Source organism: Aquarana catesbeiana, linkage group LG01 (genome assembly GCF_042186555.1).
Source record: "Aquarana catesbeiana isolate 2022-GZ linkage group LG01, ASM4218655v1, whole genome shotgun sequence".
NCBI classification, from domain to species: domain Eukaryota; kingdom Metazoa; phylum Chordata; class Amphibia; order Anura; family Ranidae; genus Aquarana; species Aquarana catesbeiana.
In genome coordinates this window covers 724,562,563-724,581,262 of record NC_133324.1, presented here as the reverse complement: position 1 = coordinate 724,581,262, position 18,700 = coordinate 724,562,563, and the positions used below count along the sequence as shown (strand labels likewise).

The 18,700-nt window shown below is 46.1% G+C and overlaps 1 protein-coding gene across 1 annotated transcript in view; it reads right to left on the bottom strand.

The window, feature by feature from the left end:
• Positions 1-299: 299 nt before the first annotated feature.
• LOC141127641 (general transcription factor II-I repeat domain-containing protein 2-like) overlaps positions 300-18,700 on the bottom strand; it is a 77,483-nt gene continuing 59,082 nt past the window's right edge. The window contains exon 3 of the mRNA XM_073614298.1: positions 300-410. Within this exon, the coding sequence (XP_073470399.1) occupies positions 300-410 (111 nt within the window). The remainder of the gene's footprint in view (positions 411-18,700) is intronic.

Sequence of the window (18,700 nt, the reverse complement as noted above, 5' to 3'; positions counted from 1 at the left end):
GTCCAGCGCTGCACTTTTAATTTTGTATATGTTTATGGTGCCCTTATATCGGGGTTATAGTGTATAGCTGCAGGACCATTCTTTATTCACTTTTTGTATTCACACTTGATATTTTTTTGCACCTAGCGCAATTCTTTCCCCCCCCCCCCTTTTTTTTTTTTTTCATTCATCCTGCTGGTTGAATGACTGATACATGTCAAGCCTTTCAATATTTTATTGCCTACACAAAGATTCAGCAGTGTCTGATAGATGTCGAGAGTTGTCCAAACACCTTAAAAACCAGCACTAGATTCCAGTCCTCAAATGCAGTAATTAAGACAATTCTTATTCTTGGTTGTTTCACAGATCTGAGTAAAACATTTCCTTGAATACCCCCTGTCAATAGAATGAGTGTTCTGCTCTTTAGAACTCTGTGTAAAGAAAAGATTTTATCTGAAACATTTCTTACAGTTCATAACATTGTTTTACTGCAATAGAGTAAACACTATACCAAGGTATACTTTTAAATGGATAGGTAATAAAAGGTCACTCGGATGTTAGTCATCTTTAGAAATGGGAGGTTAAGAAACATTTTCAGAGTTCTTGTCCTATGGTCCATGTCAGAAAAAAAGCAGAAAATCACCAAGAAGCAGATATTATGAGTTATTAGAAGCTGACACTTTTTCTCTGATATCTTATTGTAGTTCTTGACTTTCTGAAGAAGAAAGACTAATATTTTTTACTATACAGTGGAGTTTATTTACTAAAGCTAGAGAGGGCAAAAGTAGTCAAAATTCTACAGGGAAACCAATCAGCTTCTAACCTCAGCTTGTTTAATTAAGCTTTAGCAATAAAACCTGGAAGCTGATTGGTTTCTCTGCAGAATTGAAACTAATTTGCCCTCTCTAGCTTTAGTAAATAAACCCCATTGCACTATTTATATAAGTTAGAAGAAAATAAAAACATATGTTGATAAACTACTTCAAGATTCCAAAATATAGACCAACAAGCAATACAACATCATTCCTTTTGTAAGCTTCCCTAGGATTGTCCTTTAGATTGTCCTTTGGGACAGGCAAAAGAGTCCACCTGTTCTAGGACACAATTGAAGCAGTCCTGGACCAACAACCTGCTGAGGATGCTGCAGATTAACTGTTTTGAACATTCTACCACCCAAAATATTTATTTTCTGTACAGCCTAAGCCTCTCTTCTCACTGCTGCAAGCCCAAAAAAATCCAACCCCCTGCTACCATTGACATCATGAGCACATGCCATTAACACCATTAACACCTCCTTCTACTACTGCTGGCCTGATACTGTTAACATTTACTGTCACCGCTGTAGGTCTGCTACATTACCATCTCATACTGGGCTTATTGCTGTTGTTCATTGTAATGCCACTTTTCATTTGCCACACTCAGTTTGCCACACTCATCCGCAGCTCTCCTCTCTCCCCCCCTGCTTGTCAGCTCGTGGCAGTGCCGCTCCCCTCCCTGCCCCTTCCCTTCCTGCTGCAATAATAACTGTATCATAATCATCATCATACAATTCTCTCTATTAGATAAATTATGTGTTCCAGTGTCTGTGCTTTATAAAAAATATGCTGACTTCTACCTAATTTTAGAGGGCTGTCCGGCGCTCACGTGACCGCCCGCCGCTCTCCTCCTCTTCCCTTCTCCTCCCGGCTGATGTCAGCGGGAGTTCCTGGCCCCTTGCGCTGTAGTTGTAGGGAGGTGAGCAATCCGGTAGGCGTCAGGAGATGGGCGTCTGCATATTTTTTTATAAAGCACAGACACTGGGACACATAATGTTATCTAACAGAGGGGATATGATGATGTTTTAGCACACCTAACACCCTAAATCACATTTTTTCACAGTTGCAAAAAAATTACATTTTTTGGCCAGGTAACATCTTTTGCCCTGCACAAATATGTCTATTGGTTTAAGGTGTCTTAGCACAACTAACACCTTAAATCCTATTTTTCCTCAACTTCTTCAAATTTGCAAAAACTTTAAGTTTTTTTGGCCTAGAAATATCTTTTGCTCTACGTCAATATTTATGTAGGGTTATTATGTTTTTGCATGACTAGCACCCCAAAGCCAATATTATCATAGCTACTTCATTTTATTTTTGGCCAGGTAACATTTGTTGCTTTACAGTTTACTGGTACCAATAAAGCTCAAAACCTAAATTTTTGTTATCTGTTTCCTAAACATAACATTTTTTACATTTTTTGGCTGGGTAATTACTGCATTGAACATCAATGTTTTCATTTCATTATGCTGCATCATCATAAAAGTGGACAACACATTCCCTAGAATTCATGAAGACAGGTGCAGACAGATTTAGCAAAAATGTCTTGAGTTTGCTCTAAGGCTGGGTTCACACTGGTGCGACACGACAGCCGTCCTACTTTGGATCCGACTTTGCCCTGCGACATGAAGCCGACATGTGTCCGACTTTCAATGAACGGGGATCCGACTTGGATCCCCGCCAATGCCGGCACTGTGTTTGGTATGAATCTTTAGGGGGGAACTCCGCGCCAAATTTTAAATAAAAAACCGGCATGGGTTCCCCCTCCAGAAGCATACCAGGCCCTTGGGTCTGGTATGGACCTTGAGGGGAACCCCCTACGCCGAAAGAGCGGCGTGGGAGGTCGCCCCCAATCCATACCAGACCCTTATCCGAGCACGCAGCCCGTCTGGACAGGAATGGGGGTGGGGACGAGCGAGCGCCCCCCCCTCCTGAACCGTACCAGGCCGCATGCCCTCAACATGGGGGGTGTGCCTTGGGGGAGGGGGCGCGCTACGGCCCCCCCACCCCAAAGCACCTTGTCCCCATGTTGATGAGGACAAGGGCCTCTTCCCGACAACCCTGGCCGTTGGTTGTCGGGGTCTGCGGGCGGGGGGCTTATCGGAATCCGGGAGCCCCCTTTAATAAGGGAGCCCCCAGATCCCGGCCCCCCACCCTATGTGAATGAGTATGGGGTACAGCGTACCCCTACCCATTCACCTAGGAAAAAAGTGTCAATTTAAAAAAAAACACTACACAGATTTTTAAAGCATTTTATTAGACAGCTCCGGGGGTCTTCTTCCGACTTCGGGGGTCTCTCCGGTTCTTCTCCACGCTCTCCGGATCTTCTGCCGGGCTCCTCCGCTCTCTTCTGCTCTTTTGCCGCTCTTTTGCTAAAGCGGAGGAGCCTGGTCTTCAATCTTCTGCCTTCTGCCTTCTGCCCTCTTCTCCTGATGTTGACACGACGCTCTCTGGGGCTAGAATGCTCTCTGTGCGCTCTGCTCTGACTTATATAGGCGGTGACCCCGCCCCCTTATGCCGTCACAGTCCCTGGGCATGCTGGGACTATGACGGCATAAGGGGGCGTGGTCATCGGGTGATGACCACGCCCCCTAAAACGTCACAGTCCCAGCATGCCCAGGGACTGTGACGGCATAAGGGGGCGGGGTCACAGCCTATATAAGTCAGAGCAGAGCGCACAGAGAGCATTCTAGCCCCAGAGAGCGTCGTGTCAACATCAGGAGAAGAGGGCAGAAGGCAGAAGGCAGAAGATTGAAGACCAGGCTCCTCCGCTTTAGCAAAAGAGCGGCAAAAGAGCAGAAGAGAGCGGAGGAGCCCGGCAGAAGATCCGGAGAGCATGGAGAAGAACCGGAGAGACCCCCGAAGTCGGAAGAAGACCCCCGGAGCTGTCTAATAAAATGCTTTAAAAATCTGTGTAGTGTTTTTTTTTAAATTGACACTTTTTTCCTAGGTGAATGGGTAGGGGTACGCTGTACCCCATACTCATTCACATAGGGTGGGGGGCCGGGATCTGGGGGCTCCCTTATTAAACGGGGCCCCCGGATTCCGATAAGCCCCCCGCCCGCAGACCCCGACAACCAACGGCCAGGGTTGTCGGGAAGAGGCCCTTGTCCTCATCAACATGGGGACAAGGTGCTTTGGGGTGGGGGGGCCGCAGCGCGCCCCCCTCCCCCAAGGCAACAACCCCCCATGTTGAGGGCATGCGGCCTGGTACGGTTCAGGAGGGGGGGCGCTCGCTCGTCCCCACCCCCATTCCTGTCCGGCCGGGCTGCGTGCTCGGATAAGGGTCTGGTATGGATTGGGGGGACCCCCCACGCCGCTTTTTCGGCGTAGGGGGTTCCCCTCAATTTCCATACCAGACCCAAGGGCCTGGTATGCTCTTGGAGGGGGAACCCATGCCGGATTTTTATCTAAAATTTGGCGCGGAGTTCCCCCTCAAGATGATCTGAGCACAAGTCGCGTGCCGAAGTCGGATCATGCGAGACAGCAATCCGACTTCAATGATAGTCAATAGGCTGAAGTAGGATCAAAGTCGGACCAAAGTAGTACAGGGAGCATTTCTAAAGTCGGAACGACTTGTGTCGGACCAGTTAGGACGGCTCCCATAGGGAAACATTAAATTTCACACGTCATGCGACATGAGCTCCCAATGTCGGAGCGTTTGTCGGACCAGTGTGAACCCAGCCTTAAAGTGGCACAGCATGCAGCAAATTTCCTGTCTAGAACTTATACTTAAATTTAGCAAATGCTGCACCACATTTAGAAAGCACACAAGACACTTTTGAAAAATCTGTCTGCTCCAGGCTCTCTCTCTGTGTACCAAGTCATGTGTGCGTAAGATATGAACTTTCTGTATTGTATTTTGAATTTGGCACATGCATTGTGCCACAATGTAAAATTAGTGCATACTAGAACTCTTTTGGCTCAACTTCAGAATATTTTTTATACACGCTTTCTCATTCCCTAACTCAGGATTTTGTGGTTAAAAAATATGTGACATTGTGTGAGCAGTTGCAATGTAAGATGGAGTTTGGCTTGGCTGCTAAGATTAGAAGAAAGGAGAAGTAGAGAGAAGTAATAGGTCAGCCCAAAATATGTAAAGCGGTATTAATCACAAAATCAAAAATGTAATATATTGCTGCTTACTCCCCAAATACAAGAAGGCTTCTTCATGATAAAAGCTATGAAAATGTGGAATAGACTCCCTCAAAAGTTGGTTCTGGTCAGCTCAGTAGAGTCTTTTAAGAAAGGCCTGTATTCTTTCCTAAATGCACTTAAAATATTTGGATACTAATATTTATAGGTAAACTTGATACAGGGAATATCTGATTGCCTCTTGGGGGATCAGGAAGGAACCCCCCCCCCCGCCGTTGCAAATCGGATCATGCTTTGTTGGGGTTTTTTGCCTTCCTCTGGTTCAACTGTGGATATTGGATAGTGTATATGGAGGTTTTCTATTTGTGTGTGTTGGTTTTATTTTTTTCCTCTGTGGGTTGGTCCTCTGTATGTAATGTTGTGACAAGCAGTACTTTTGCAATATTGTATAACTTTTCATTTTCTTGAGTATTTATAAAACCTTTTTCGGATACCAAAAGTTTACAAATTTTTTCTTGGCTATGTTTACTTATGCTCTTAACATTGCACTCAGTTAGGTTCTATTGCCTATATGCTCCATTATTTCCCTAGATTATCCTCTTACTTTTTCCATCCTCTCACTCCCCTCTCACTAACTTGCTTGTTTATCTTTTATTTCTTCCTTACTATGTTTCTCATCTATCTCTCCTTTTCCCACACTGCTTAAATTAATCTACAACACTTGGGTGAAATTTATCACAACTGGAGCAGCCAGCATAGTTGCCAACAGTCCTGATTTTCCCTTGACAATCACAATTTTGGGACCCTCGTCACGATCGGAGGCTGTCCCGAATCGGGATTTCCATCAGGAAAATCGGGAATGTTGTTTTTTTAATTTTTGGAGCAGCTGGCTCTAGCAAAATGGCCGCCGGCGCCGCCGCTAGATCTTCCCCCTAGTGTTCAGTGGAGAGAGAAAGGGGGCTCAATCCGTGCAGCCAATTAATTGGCTTCTTTAGCTGCATGGATTGGCCCCTCCCCTCTCCACTGAACACACGACGCTGGTGTCTTGCAGAAAAAGTTCCCCAGCTATTCAGCTTAGTTCGGGTATTTCCGCCAGCTCGTACTGCGCAAACACTGTGCCTGCACAGTACAGGGGGGTCTTTACTTGCCGAGGGGAACTTTCTCGGCAGAACACCGGCCGCTCCTGGAGTTCCTGGACGTGTGGTGGGGGGCGTTATGGGAGGGGAGGGTCTGCACTGGCACTGATGGAGGGGGTGGTCTGCACTGAGGGGGGCTTGCACTAATAGGGGGGCTGCACTGAGGGGGTTCTGCACTAATAGAGGGGGGTCTGCACTGATAGAGGGAGGTCTGCACTAATAGAGGGGGGCTGCACTGAGGGGGGTCTGCACTAATAGAGGGGCGTGTCTGCACTGAGGGGGGTTTGCACTAATAGAGGGGGGTCTGCACTAATAGAGGGGGGTCTGCATTGATAGAGGGGGGTCTGCACTGAGGGGGGTCTGCACTAATAGAGGAGGGCTGCACTAATAGAGGGGGGTCTGCACTGATAGGGGGGTCTGCACTAATAGAGGGGGGCTGCACTGAGAGGGGTCTGCACTAATAGAGGGGGGGTCTGCACTGATAGAGGGGGTCTGCACTGAGGGGGGCTGCACTAATAGAGGGGGGCTGCACTGAGGGGGGTCTGCACTAATAGAGGGGGGTCTGCACTGATAGAGGGGGGTCTGCACTAATAGAGGGGGGTCTGCACTGAGGGGGGTCTGCACTAATAGAGGGGGCTACACTAATAGAGGGGGGTCTGCACTGATAGAGGGGGTCTGCACTGAGGGGGGTCTGCACTAATAGAGGGGGCTGCACTGAGAGGGGTCTGCACTAATAGAGGGGGGTCTGCACTGAGGGAGGCTGCACTAATAGAGGGGGGCTGCACTGAGGGGGGTCTGCACTAATAGAGGGGGGTCTGCACTGATAGAGGGGGGTCTGCACTGAGGGGGGTCTGCACTAATAGAGGGGCGTCTGCACTGAGGGGGTTCTGCACTAATAGAGGGGGTCTGCACTGAGAGGGGGTCTGCACTGATAGAGGGGGGTCTGCACTGATAGAGGGGGGTCTGCACTGATAGAGGGGGGTCTGCACTGTGGGGGGTTTGCACTGATAGATGGGGGTCTGCACTGATAGAGGGGGTCTGCACTGATAGAGGGGAGTCTGCACTGATAAAGGGGGTTCTGCACTGAGGGGGGCCTGCACTGATAGAGGGGGGTCTGCACTGAGGGGGGTCTGCACTGATGGAGGGGGGTCTGCACTGAGGGGGGTCTGCACTGATGAAGGGGGGTCTGCACTGAGGGGGTCTATACTGATAGATGGGGGACCGCACTGAGGGGGGTCTGTATTGAGGGAGATTGGTCTGTACTGAGGGGGGTCTAAACTTATGGAGGGGGTCTGTACTTAGTGGGGGGGTCTGTACTGAGGGAGGAGGATCTATACTGCTGGAGGGGCAGTCTGTACTTAGTGGGGGGGTCTTTACTGAGGAAGGGGGGGCTGTACTTAAGGGGGACCATAGTTGGTGGAGGGGGGGTGACACCAATTTTTTTTCCGCACCAGGTGACACCAGCTGTAGTGACGCCACTGGCTTTTGTCTCTGCAGCAATTTAACTTTAATGTACAGGAGGGGGGTTAACTATATACAGGAGGGGGGGTAACTATATACAGGAGGGGGGGTTAGCTATATACAGGAGGAGGGGGGTTAGCTATATACAGGAAGAGGGGGTTAACTATATACAGGAGGGAGGGGTTAGCTATATACAGGAGGAGGGGGGTTAGCTATATACAGTATTATGTAATTATATGTTATATGTAAAGACTGACTCTGCTGGTGGCACCTGATGCAAGGAGGGACTCTTCTGGGGGCACTTGATGCAAGGAGGGACCTTGCTGGGGGCACCTAATGCAAGGAGAGACCCTGCTGGGGGCACCTGATGCAAGGAGGGACTCTGCCGGGGGCACCTGATACAAGGACAGACTCTGCTGGGGACACCTGATGCAAGGACGGACCCTATTGGGGACACCTGATGCAAGGGCAGACTCTGCTGGGGGCACCTGATGCAAAGAAGGACTCTGCTGGTGGCAGGCGATGTGGCTAGTGACACGCTCAGGGATCTCACTGATTTGGCTATGGTGAGTTGAATGATTTCATTTTATATTTCAATGTAATAATAGAAATAATGCACTTCAATCATCCCGACACCATAACAATCATGGAGCCGGGATGATTGAAGCGCTAACACCAGGTGTTTGGAGTATCTTTATCTGCTGATTGTAAACGTTCTAAAATACACATATTTCTATTGTTGTGTAGGATCTGGGCCTGCTGTCCCTCCATTCCTCTCTCCCCCTTTCCCTCTCCAGCCCTCATTCATCTCAGACTCTAACCACACCCCCTTTGAGCCACGCCCATCACTATTTCACGTAAACCACGCCCATTTTCTGCCACGGCGCGCTTTGCCGCAGTTTTCTTTTTTATTGCTATGCCAAGCCTACAAACGCATGCCCTGCCCCCTAATTATTATATGGTCCCGCCTACAGCCAAAAAAGTGTCCCACAAATTTTTTTTGCAATGTTGGCAACTATGAGCCAGTATCTGAAACAGTTGTGCATGGCAACCAATCAGCTTATATCTTCAGCTTTTTCAGTTAAAATGATTGCAAACGATCACCTTGTAAAACAACCCATTCAGTTTAAAATAGAAATGAAAGGCAAAACATTTTTGTATAGATTTAAAAATACATTATAAATACAATTCTCCCTTTTTTATAAGTGATCACATTCCTTCTGTTCTCAGCTGCATAAGAGCAAGGGGGGGGGGGGAAGCAGCAGCACACTGAAGTGCCCAGTGAATGGCTGTGCAGCGGAGGCATGTCAGGACAAGTCTGATCATTGGAGGAGAGCAGGCTGAGTTCCCACCATAGCTAGAGAACTGACCACGATGTGCTTTCCTGTTTATTGTGGTCAGTTTTTAATAGGAAAGCAGAGGAACTGGCAGGAACACCAGGGATTTCACACAAAGGAAGCAATTCAAAGAAAACAGGATACTTTTTCATACAAGTGCATGGTACAGAAAGCACATTTGAGGAATATGAAATGTTGTGGTAACATATTTTTTTAGTCATAGTTGGAATCACAGCCACCAACAGATCCCTGTTCTTCAGCACCTGAATCCCAAGCCAGGCTGTTAAAGGCAGTGACTGTAAAGCACAGTGGTAGATGGGTCCATGAGACAGAAGATCTAGATGAAAAGGCAAAAACGATGGGGCATCACATCTATACGCCAGGGACTGCAAGGTCATTCTAGAGCCAGCAGAATGACTGAAATCCCTTCTTCCTCAGTCTTCCAAAGTAGAGAAGGCAATAGCTTCAGCGACAGAAATTCATAAATCCTGTGGCACTACCACTAACATCCATCACACTCGCTTCTGAATCCCTCATCCTAGCCACAAAACAATTCACTTTTCAATTGATCCAAGATGCCAGGAGATGCACATCTGATGTTGCCCAATTACTTCCCTAAAGGCAACATGAGGGGTCCACTCTCCCTGATTCAATGACTGATGGCTTAGGTAGTCCACCTGCTAATTGTCCACCTCAAGAATGAAGACTGAGGAGAGAACATGCTTTTTTGGTCATTGTAAAATGTAGGATACCACCAATGTGCAGTCGTGATTGTTATACCTCCCTGATAATTAACATATGCCATAGCTGTGGCATTGTCTGACTGAATCCTGATCAGATTACCCTTTAAATAATTGGTCTAATGCAGAAGAGTCAGATGGATTGCTTAAAGTTCCAACCTATTGATGGGTAGCTAAGATTCCTCTGGCGCCTAGAGACTAGGGATGGGCCAAATTCCCCCCAGTTTGGTTCGCAGCAGAACATGTGAACAGGCAAAAAATTTGATCGAACGCGCGAACACCGTTAAAGTCTATAAGAAACGAACGTGAAAAATCAAAAGTGCTAATTTTAAGGGTTAATATGCAAGTTATTGTCATAAAAAGTGTTTGGGGACCCGGGTCCTGCCCCAGGGGACATGTCGTTGAAAAAAATGGCATGGGATAACCCCAGTCCATTACCAGGCCCTTTGAGTCTGGTATGAATATTAAGGGGAACCCTGAACCAAAATTTTTTTTTAAAATTGCGTGGGGGTCCCCCTAAATTCCATACCAGGCCCTTCAGGTCTGGTATGGATATTAAGGGGAACCCTGCGCCAATTTAAAAAAAAAATGGCGTAGGGGTCCCCCTCAAAATCCATACCAAACCCTTCAGGTCTGGTATGGATTTAAATGGGAACCCCGTGCCAAAATTTTAAAAAAATGTTGCCACGGCGCTCTCTCCCGCTGTAATGCTGTGTGAGCGGTGCGCGATGACTTATATAGGCATGGAGCGTGGTCACCGCCCCTCTCATTTCTCCTGTAGTTGTAGGACTTTGAGGAGTTTCCATAGTATGGAACATTTGTTTTTATTTTTTATTTTTACTTTTTTTGTCTTTCTTTTTTTACTATTTTATCTTTGGAATAAAAACATTTCCTTATTTAAATACTACACTATGGGAGCCCATATCTCATTTCTTGCATATAAACCTTACCTGTACTGGATATTGGAGAGCGCATTAGGAGAGGAGTACAGCTGGTTGATTTGGGCTTGGAGAAAGATCTTTTGCACACACAATTCGATCCAGCTGCGGGATATCCTTGGAAGTTCCATAGGAGCTGGATACCGGTGGGAAAGTTGGAGCTGCATGATTGGTGCATCAAGCCTATATGCCATGCGAGATACCCCTGTAGGGGTTACTAGAGCTGGTGAGTGGGGACCCAAGGGGGGGAGCACTTAAGTCACCTGGATTTTGTTCCTGTGTATCGTCACCAAGCACTTGAAACTATCACATAAGACTTTTGGTTGGATTGATTTTTTTGAAGTATTTTGAAGTATTTTTTGGACTTGGCACGCTAATTTTTTTGGGTCGTTTCATATCATTTCAACTATTTTTTAATATTTTATATTTGTCTTACACTTTTGGGACTATTTATTTTGTATATTTTTTATTTGAATTATTTATTTATTTTCATATACCTGTATTTTTGTTATTGTACGATCACGTTTTTTGTAACATTTATTTATATCTAGTTTATTTGGCAACCTAGTGAGGTTTGCAACACTAGCACATGCATATTGGTAATTTATTAGGATTGCACTAATGGTATATGTACATTCAATAGTCACTATAGAGGCACATAGCACCTAACAAGTGAACAGGGTCTGTCGCCTTTCATTATACAGGTAGCGCCATTTACCCTCATACTTGCACAATAGATGAATGAGTATTCTACCCCAGCAGTAAAGCAGTCAGGCACTTCACCACCACTGTCTGGCAAAGCAGGAGGAATAATTGGTGATCGAAACCACCAAACCAGCGAGGCCTTTACCTTCTGAATTATGTGAACCTCATTATCTAGGGGACATTTCTTCAGTGTTGTCACATGAAAAGATAGAATAAAATATTTACAAAACTGTGAGGGGTGTACTCACTTTTGTGAGATACTGTATACAGTCAGTCTAGTATATATATATATATATATATATATCCACTGTATCCAGTTTAGCTAGATCTCACTGCGGTCTGTTCCTGGTGGTGTACTGTTTCTACTATACTTCTGGCAGGCAGGTGATTCAGTTAGCTGCTGTGTATTTCATATACATATATACAGTCAGTGTAATATATATATATATATATATATATATATATATATATATATATATATATATATATATATATATATATATATAATGTATATCCACTGCTTACAGTTTAGCTAGATCTCACTGCAGTCCGTTCCTGGTGGTGTACTGTTTCTACTATACTTCTGGCAGTCAGGTGACTCAGTTAGCTGCAGTGTATTTCATATATATAGATATATATCTATATATCTATATATATAGATATATAGATATATATCTATATATATAGTCAGTCTAGTATATATATATATCCACTGCATACAGTTTAGCTAGATCTCACTGCGGTCCGTTCCTGGTGCACTGTTTCTAAGATACTTCAGGCAGGCAGGCAGGCAGGTGATTCAGTGATCTGCAGTGCATAAAATATATATATATATATCCATTGCATTACAGTCTAGCCAAGCCTATATCTGACTGCAGGCCATTCCTGGTGTACGTTTTCAAATACACTTTCAGGCAGGCAGGCAGGTGATTCAGTGATCTGCAGTGCATAAAATATATATACAGTCTCCTACATATATATATTCACTGCATTCTAGTCTAGCCAAGCCTATATCTGACTGCAGGTAGTTCCTGGTGTACGTTTTCAAATACACTTTCAGGCAGGCAGGCGATTCAGTTATCTGCAGTGCATAAAATATATATACAGTCTCCTACATATATATGTAACGCAGGGGTTTTTGCCACCAAAGTTACTAGGTAAATATGTGATGTTCTTTAAGCAATAGTTTGGCTCCCTCTAGTGTCCATTCGAATTAATGTTACTAAGACTTTTGTTTGGTTTCATTAAGCCATAATACAAAGCATTGTTGGAGATGTAGTGAATGAGGAAGTGACTCATATGTTTAAACCAGTCAAGGAACTACCTACCTACAATGCCCCACTTACCTACCCACAAGGCCTTGTGTGGTGAGCGGGCACTTGCCCAGATTGATTTAATACTTTGTTACTGTGCAAATAGGTCCCAGACAGCTGGTGAGACCTGTAGTTCAACAGAAGCGATTTCACTTATTTAAAGACTGTGTACAGTGAAACTTCAGACTTTGTTTTCTCTATACTACAGAGTTAATTTTGAGTTGCATGTTTCAGCAAGGAAGAAGTTCTACAGGTGCTTTATATAACTGAGCACACAGTTATCTACACATCACCTTTCATATGATTTACTACTCACTTGTCTCCTGGATTACAAATACTGCAGTTTAATAAGCTAGCTGAAGAGGAAGAAGACAAGAGACTTTCTATTCACTATAAAGCGTTTTTACCTTGTTATACATATCCTGAGATCTGTATTATAACCTAGGGGGAGCCCTTGAGCATATGACATAGATACATGTACTGTATTATACTGCTGCATTGTTTCTGATAGTGCACTGCCTATTCAATGTGTGTATGCTCTGAGGAGGGAGTGGGACTGTGTTCAGTCTAAGGAATTTATCATATTGGGTACAAGTCCCACCCTCTGCCTGTCTGCATATGCTTCATAAGTGACTATTGAGTTTTGGGTTTCACCTACACTTTTATTGTTATTACTTTTATTCTTTATATTGGGATTACCGCTGTGTCTAATGTATTGAACTAATTTCTCTCAGTAAACCGTTTATGTGGTTAATTTACAATTGGTGTGAGACTCTATCTGTTGCTACAGCTGGTGGGGCAACGGATACCCGGGTGACGGTAAATATACAATATATTGTGTTATTATTGTGTTGCTCTTTACCATTGGGTCTTACACTCACATTACTACACAGTTGTGCCAAGGGGGTCGAGTTCATTTTCTGGGGTTGAGAAGCAGAGTGCAGGCCCAATCAATTATTAGCAGCTCCTTAGGGGTTCAGTGCTACATATATATCCACTGCATTCTAGTCTAGCCAAGCCTATATCTGACTGCAGTCCGTTCTGGGTGTACGTTTTCAAATTCACTTTCAGGCAGGCAGGCAGGTGGACAGGTGATTCAATGATCTGCAGTGCATAAAATATATATAGAGTGTCCTACATATATATATCCACTGCATTCTAGTCTAGCCAAGCCTATTTCTGACTGCAGGCCATTCCTGGTGTACTTTTTCTAGTAAACTTCAGGCTAATAAAATTTTACAGCATGTCTGGAAGGCCACCAAGGAGAGGCAGACTCTCACAGGCCACTAAAAGAGGGCAAGCAGGCTCTGTATCTACAGCCAACAGCACTGGTTGTGAACACGGTGCATCCTCAGCAGGTGGCCGTGGGGCACGTTTGTCCTTTTTTTGGCAGCTGGCCGTGTTGATCCACAACATGCAGAAGAGTTGGTAGAGTGGATAACTAAGCTGTCCTCATCCTCCTCATCCTCAGTCGCCCAGGCTCAGAGCAGTTTGCCTGCCAATGCAGCTGCCAAAGCGGCCTATTCCATCGGCTCAATGTCATCAGTCACTCCTTCCCTAGCTCCTCCATCATGCACGGAGGAGTCCCACGAACTGTTCAACCACAGTGTCGGGTACACGCTGCAGGAGGATGCGCAGCATTTTGAAGGCTCCGATGATGGTACTCAGGTTGAGGAAGGCAGAGTAACTTGGGTCCAGAGAGAGGGGGTGCCCAAGAAGAACAAGAAACTGGCAGTCATGTTCCCCCAGCTGCAGAATACTGCCAGGTTTGCTCCAGTGACGAGGAGGGAGGGGATGATGAGATCCCTGACTCTATGTGGGTGCCTGATAGAAGAGAGGAGGAGGAGGAGGCACATCTCCAATGAGGCAGGATGCCCTCCAGGGGCCAGCTTAAGGGCAGCCACCCAACTGCATCACACTGCAGAGCTCCGCATGTGCAGGGCGCTGCTGACTCCCCGCGTATTTTGAAAAGTTCTTTGGTGTGGGCATTTTTTGATACGTGTGCAGCAGATTGCATCATTGCTGTTTGCAACATATGTCTGAAGCGTATCAAGCATGGCCAAAACAGCAGCTGCTTGGGCAACACATGCTTGACCAGACATATGACGACCTCCCGTGCAGTCCATTGGCAACAGTACTTAAAAGACCCACACCAAAGAACAAAGCAGACCTCCCCGTGCTCCTCATCAGCTGGGATCTCCAACCCTACTATATCTTTGGTCCTCTCAGAAACCTGCACTGAGAGGAATGAAGGTGTAGAATTAAGTGTGCCAAGTACTTGCGGGCAATCTGCTATCGCTACACCAACATCCGATTGTAGCAGGCAAATTTCCCTACCCCAGTTGCTAAACCGTCGAAATTCGGACCCAGCCATCCACATGCTCAGCAGCTGAATGCTAGCTTGGCTAAATTGCTAGCACTCCAACTGCTGCGTTTTCAGCTGGTAGGCTCTGCCCCCTTTCGTGAATTTGTGGAATGTGCGGTACCTCAGTGGCAAGTTCCCAAGCGCTATTTCTTTTCACGGAAGGCCATTCCAGCTCTCTACCGGCATGTGGAAGGCAATGTCTTGGCCTCATTGGACAGGACAGTCAGCGGTAAGGTGCATATTACCGCTGACTCATGGTCCAGCAGGCATGGACAGGGACGTTACCTTTCTTTCATGGTGCACTGGGTAAGTTTGCTGGCAGCTGGGAAGGATGCAGGACAGGGTGCAGTATTATTGGAGCTTGTTCCACCACAACGCCTTCAAAATGCTAGTAGTGGTGATTCTGCCACACCTCTCTCCTCCACCCCCTCCTCTTCTTCTTCCTCTATGGCCTCTTCCTCTGCAGATTTCTCCTCTGAACCAACAGTGCTCCGTATGCGTTCAAGGGGCTATGCAAGCACTCAGGCAAAAAGATGCCATGCAGTGCTTGGGTTGGTCTGCTTAGGGGACAGGAGCCACACTGGGGCAGAGATTCAGTCAGCTCTGCAGGGGCAGACTCAGAGGTGGTTGATGCCACGCCAGCTTCAGGCAGGATTGGTGGTTTGCGACAATGGCACCAACCTCCTCTCCGCCCTCCGACAGGGACACTTGACCCATGTTCCCTGTTTTGCCGCGTACACATGAGTAGACTTTTCGACTGGACTGGTCCGACGGTCTATCCGATGGACTTTCGGCGGACTTCCAACGGACTTTCTGAACAAACGGACTTGCCTACACACGATCACACCAAAGTCCGACGGATTCGTACGTGATGACGTACGACCAGACTAAAATAAGGAAGTTGCCAATAGCTGCCCTAGCGTCAGTTTTCATCCGTCGGACTAGCATACAGACGAGTGGACTTTTCGATAGGTACTGTGTCCGGCGGAGTTCCGACGTAAAGATTTGAAACTTGTTCCAAATCTAAAGTTCGTCAGATTTTCGACCGAAAAAGTCTGATGCAAGTCCAATGAAGCCAACACATTTTTTGGTGGTGCAGCAGTTCTTGGCAGGTACCTGGGCTTACAGGATCTCCTGAGGCAGGCCAGGAAAGTCTGTGGGCATTTCCGCAGGTCATATAATGCCAGTGCTCGGCTGGCTAACCTTTAAAAGGAATGCAACCTGACCAAGAACCGCCTCATTTGTGACATGCCCACCAGATGGAACTCAACTTTGGCAATGCTGCAGCGGCTGCACATGCAGCAGAGGGCCATCAATGAGTACCTGTGTGAGTATGGCACCAGGACAGGGTCAGGGGAGCTTGGCTTTTTTTCACCACGCATGCACTACCTCACCATTTGAGGAGGCCACAAGGATGGTGTGCAGTGACAGCGCATGCATCAGTGATACTGTCCCTCTTGTCTTCCTGTTGGAGCACACGCTTCGTGGAATAATGGACAGGGCACTTGAGGCAGAACAGAGGGAGGAAGAGGAGGACTTCCTTACCTCTCAAGGTCCCCTTTATCCAGACAGTATTCCTGCGGGCCCACCGATCACACAGGAAGAGGAGGAGGAGGAGTATTGTGTCAGCATGGAGGTGGAGCCTGGCACTCAGCATCAGCAGCAGTCTTCAAGGGATCGTTTTCAGTCCCCAGAAACCCATGGACTTGTACATGGCTGGGAGGAGGTGGCTGTGGATCATGTCATCCTTAGTGACCCAGAGGACTCCAGATCGAATGCCTCAGCAAACCTTCACTGCATGGCCTCCCTGATCCTGCAAAGCCTGTGAAAGGACCCTCGGATTCGTGGTATCAAGGAGAGGGATCATTGCTGGCTGGCTACCCTTCTTGATCCACATTACAGGGGGAAAGGTTACGAAACTTATCCAGCCTTCACAGAGGGAGCAGAGGATGAAACATCTTCGGGAGGCCTTGCAGAAAGGTTTGTGCAATGCGTTTCTAGAGCCTGGGAGGTTACAATTTCTGGTCCCCCTGGACAACGTGTTGCTGAAGCTTTGGTCAGTCACAGAAGGAGCGGTGGAGAAGGTGGCCGTCTGACCGATGCGTTCAGACAATTCTTTAGTCCGCAGCCCCAAGGTCTGATCGGTTCCAGCAACCATCGCCAGCGTCTGATTTACATGGTGCAAGAATACCTAGGGGCAAGATCAGACTTGGAAATCTTTCCAACCGAAAATCCACTGGGTTACTGGGTGTTGAGGATGAATAACTGGCCAGAGCTTGCCTAAAATTAAATTGAGCTACTGGCCTGTCCTGCATCCAGCGTTCTTTATGAACGCACATTCAGTGCTGCTGGAGGCTTTGATCACAGAGCGCGCCTGTCCACAGACTCAGTTGATCAGCTCACCTTCATAAAAATGAATCAGTCTTGGATCACCAGCTAATAAGCACCTGATGTTGATGTAACCGATTAATTTTTCTATGAATGTGAGATCCCTTGAAGACTGCCTATGCTGAGTGACTATCCTGTTATGCTGAGTGACTATCCTATTCCTCCTCAATGTTCATGTTGATAGCTTCTAAGAACATTTTTGTTTCAGGGTACCACCACCAGTGCCTAAGGCCCAACTTTTCTGCCCCTGTTTAACAGGGGCATATAATTATAATTTTTGCTGTAATATTTCACAGCAGGGCTCGTTCTTGCGCTCAACTAGAGTATCTGTGAGGGGTTGCAGTGTTGTGGCACCACCACCAGTGCCTAAGGCATAATTTTTTTGCCCCTGTTTAACAGGGGCATGTAATTACAATATTTGCTCTAATATTTCACAGCAGGGCCCATTCCTGCGCTCAACAAGAGTATCTGTGAGGCTTAAAAATACCAGCATAAAAAAAAAATATATCAAGTTTAGAGGTGCGTCCGTTCAACCCGTGCAATTGCATGTACATTGCTTATCATTTACTAAGATTTTGGCCACGCAGTGAACAAACATATGTGAACGAGCGCAAGAGCCACTTGCGCATGCGCACTACTTACATTGATCTCAAGCAGTTCTAAACGTACTTGCAGGCACAGCAGGCTTTCTCATTCTATTTTGGGCATATTTGTTACTTGGGCAGTTATTACTAAACTTCCTCACATCACCCCATAATATTGGCACCTTCATCTTCTGTCAATATTGATTTGGAGATGCCGTGCGCATGTCCATAGTGGCACCCAGATTGCATTCTCCCATGCGCCGAGATCGCTATAGTAAATGGGGGATTCGCGATCTGTTACCAGCGCACCATTTCGTAAATATGGAAATGTGTGTTATGCCTCACCGTGCACCTCTACTGATGGCGCACGGCTTTCGTAAATTACCCCCAAAGTTTCTTGTACTTCATTAGCACTGCGAGATTGTTGATATTGGATTAAGTTTGATAAGGATAATATTGAGCACACGTCACACATATAATAATTTTTTTATATTGTTTGATTATTTTGCACATACCTGTACACAGCGCTGTCTTTTTTACATTTTTACTTTGGTTGAGGTTCCTTAAATAGATAGCAGCAGGACAGGTTAAGTATATTGGTATCATCTTGGCACAGTCATCATCATTCTAACTGTTTAAAAAGTACATGATAACAGAAGTTGGGATTATTTAATCAAAACTGAAAGATGTAAGTAGAACAGGGAAGGCGTATATATATATATATATATATATATATACAGTATATCTTATATATGTATAAAAGAGGGAACTGGGTGCTCACAACCAGGACTTTTTTTCAGCGGGAACATGGGGGAATGCAGTTGTTAGGCCTCCAGCACTGAAT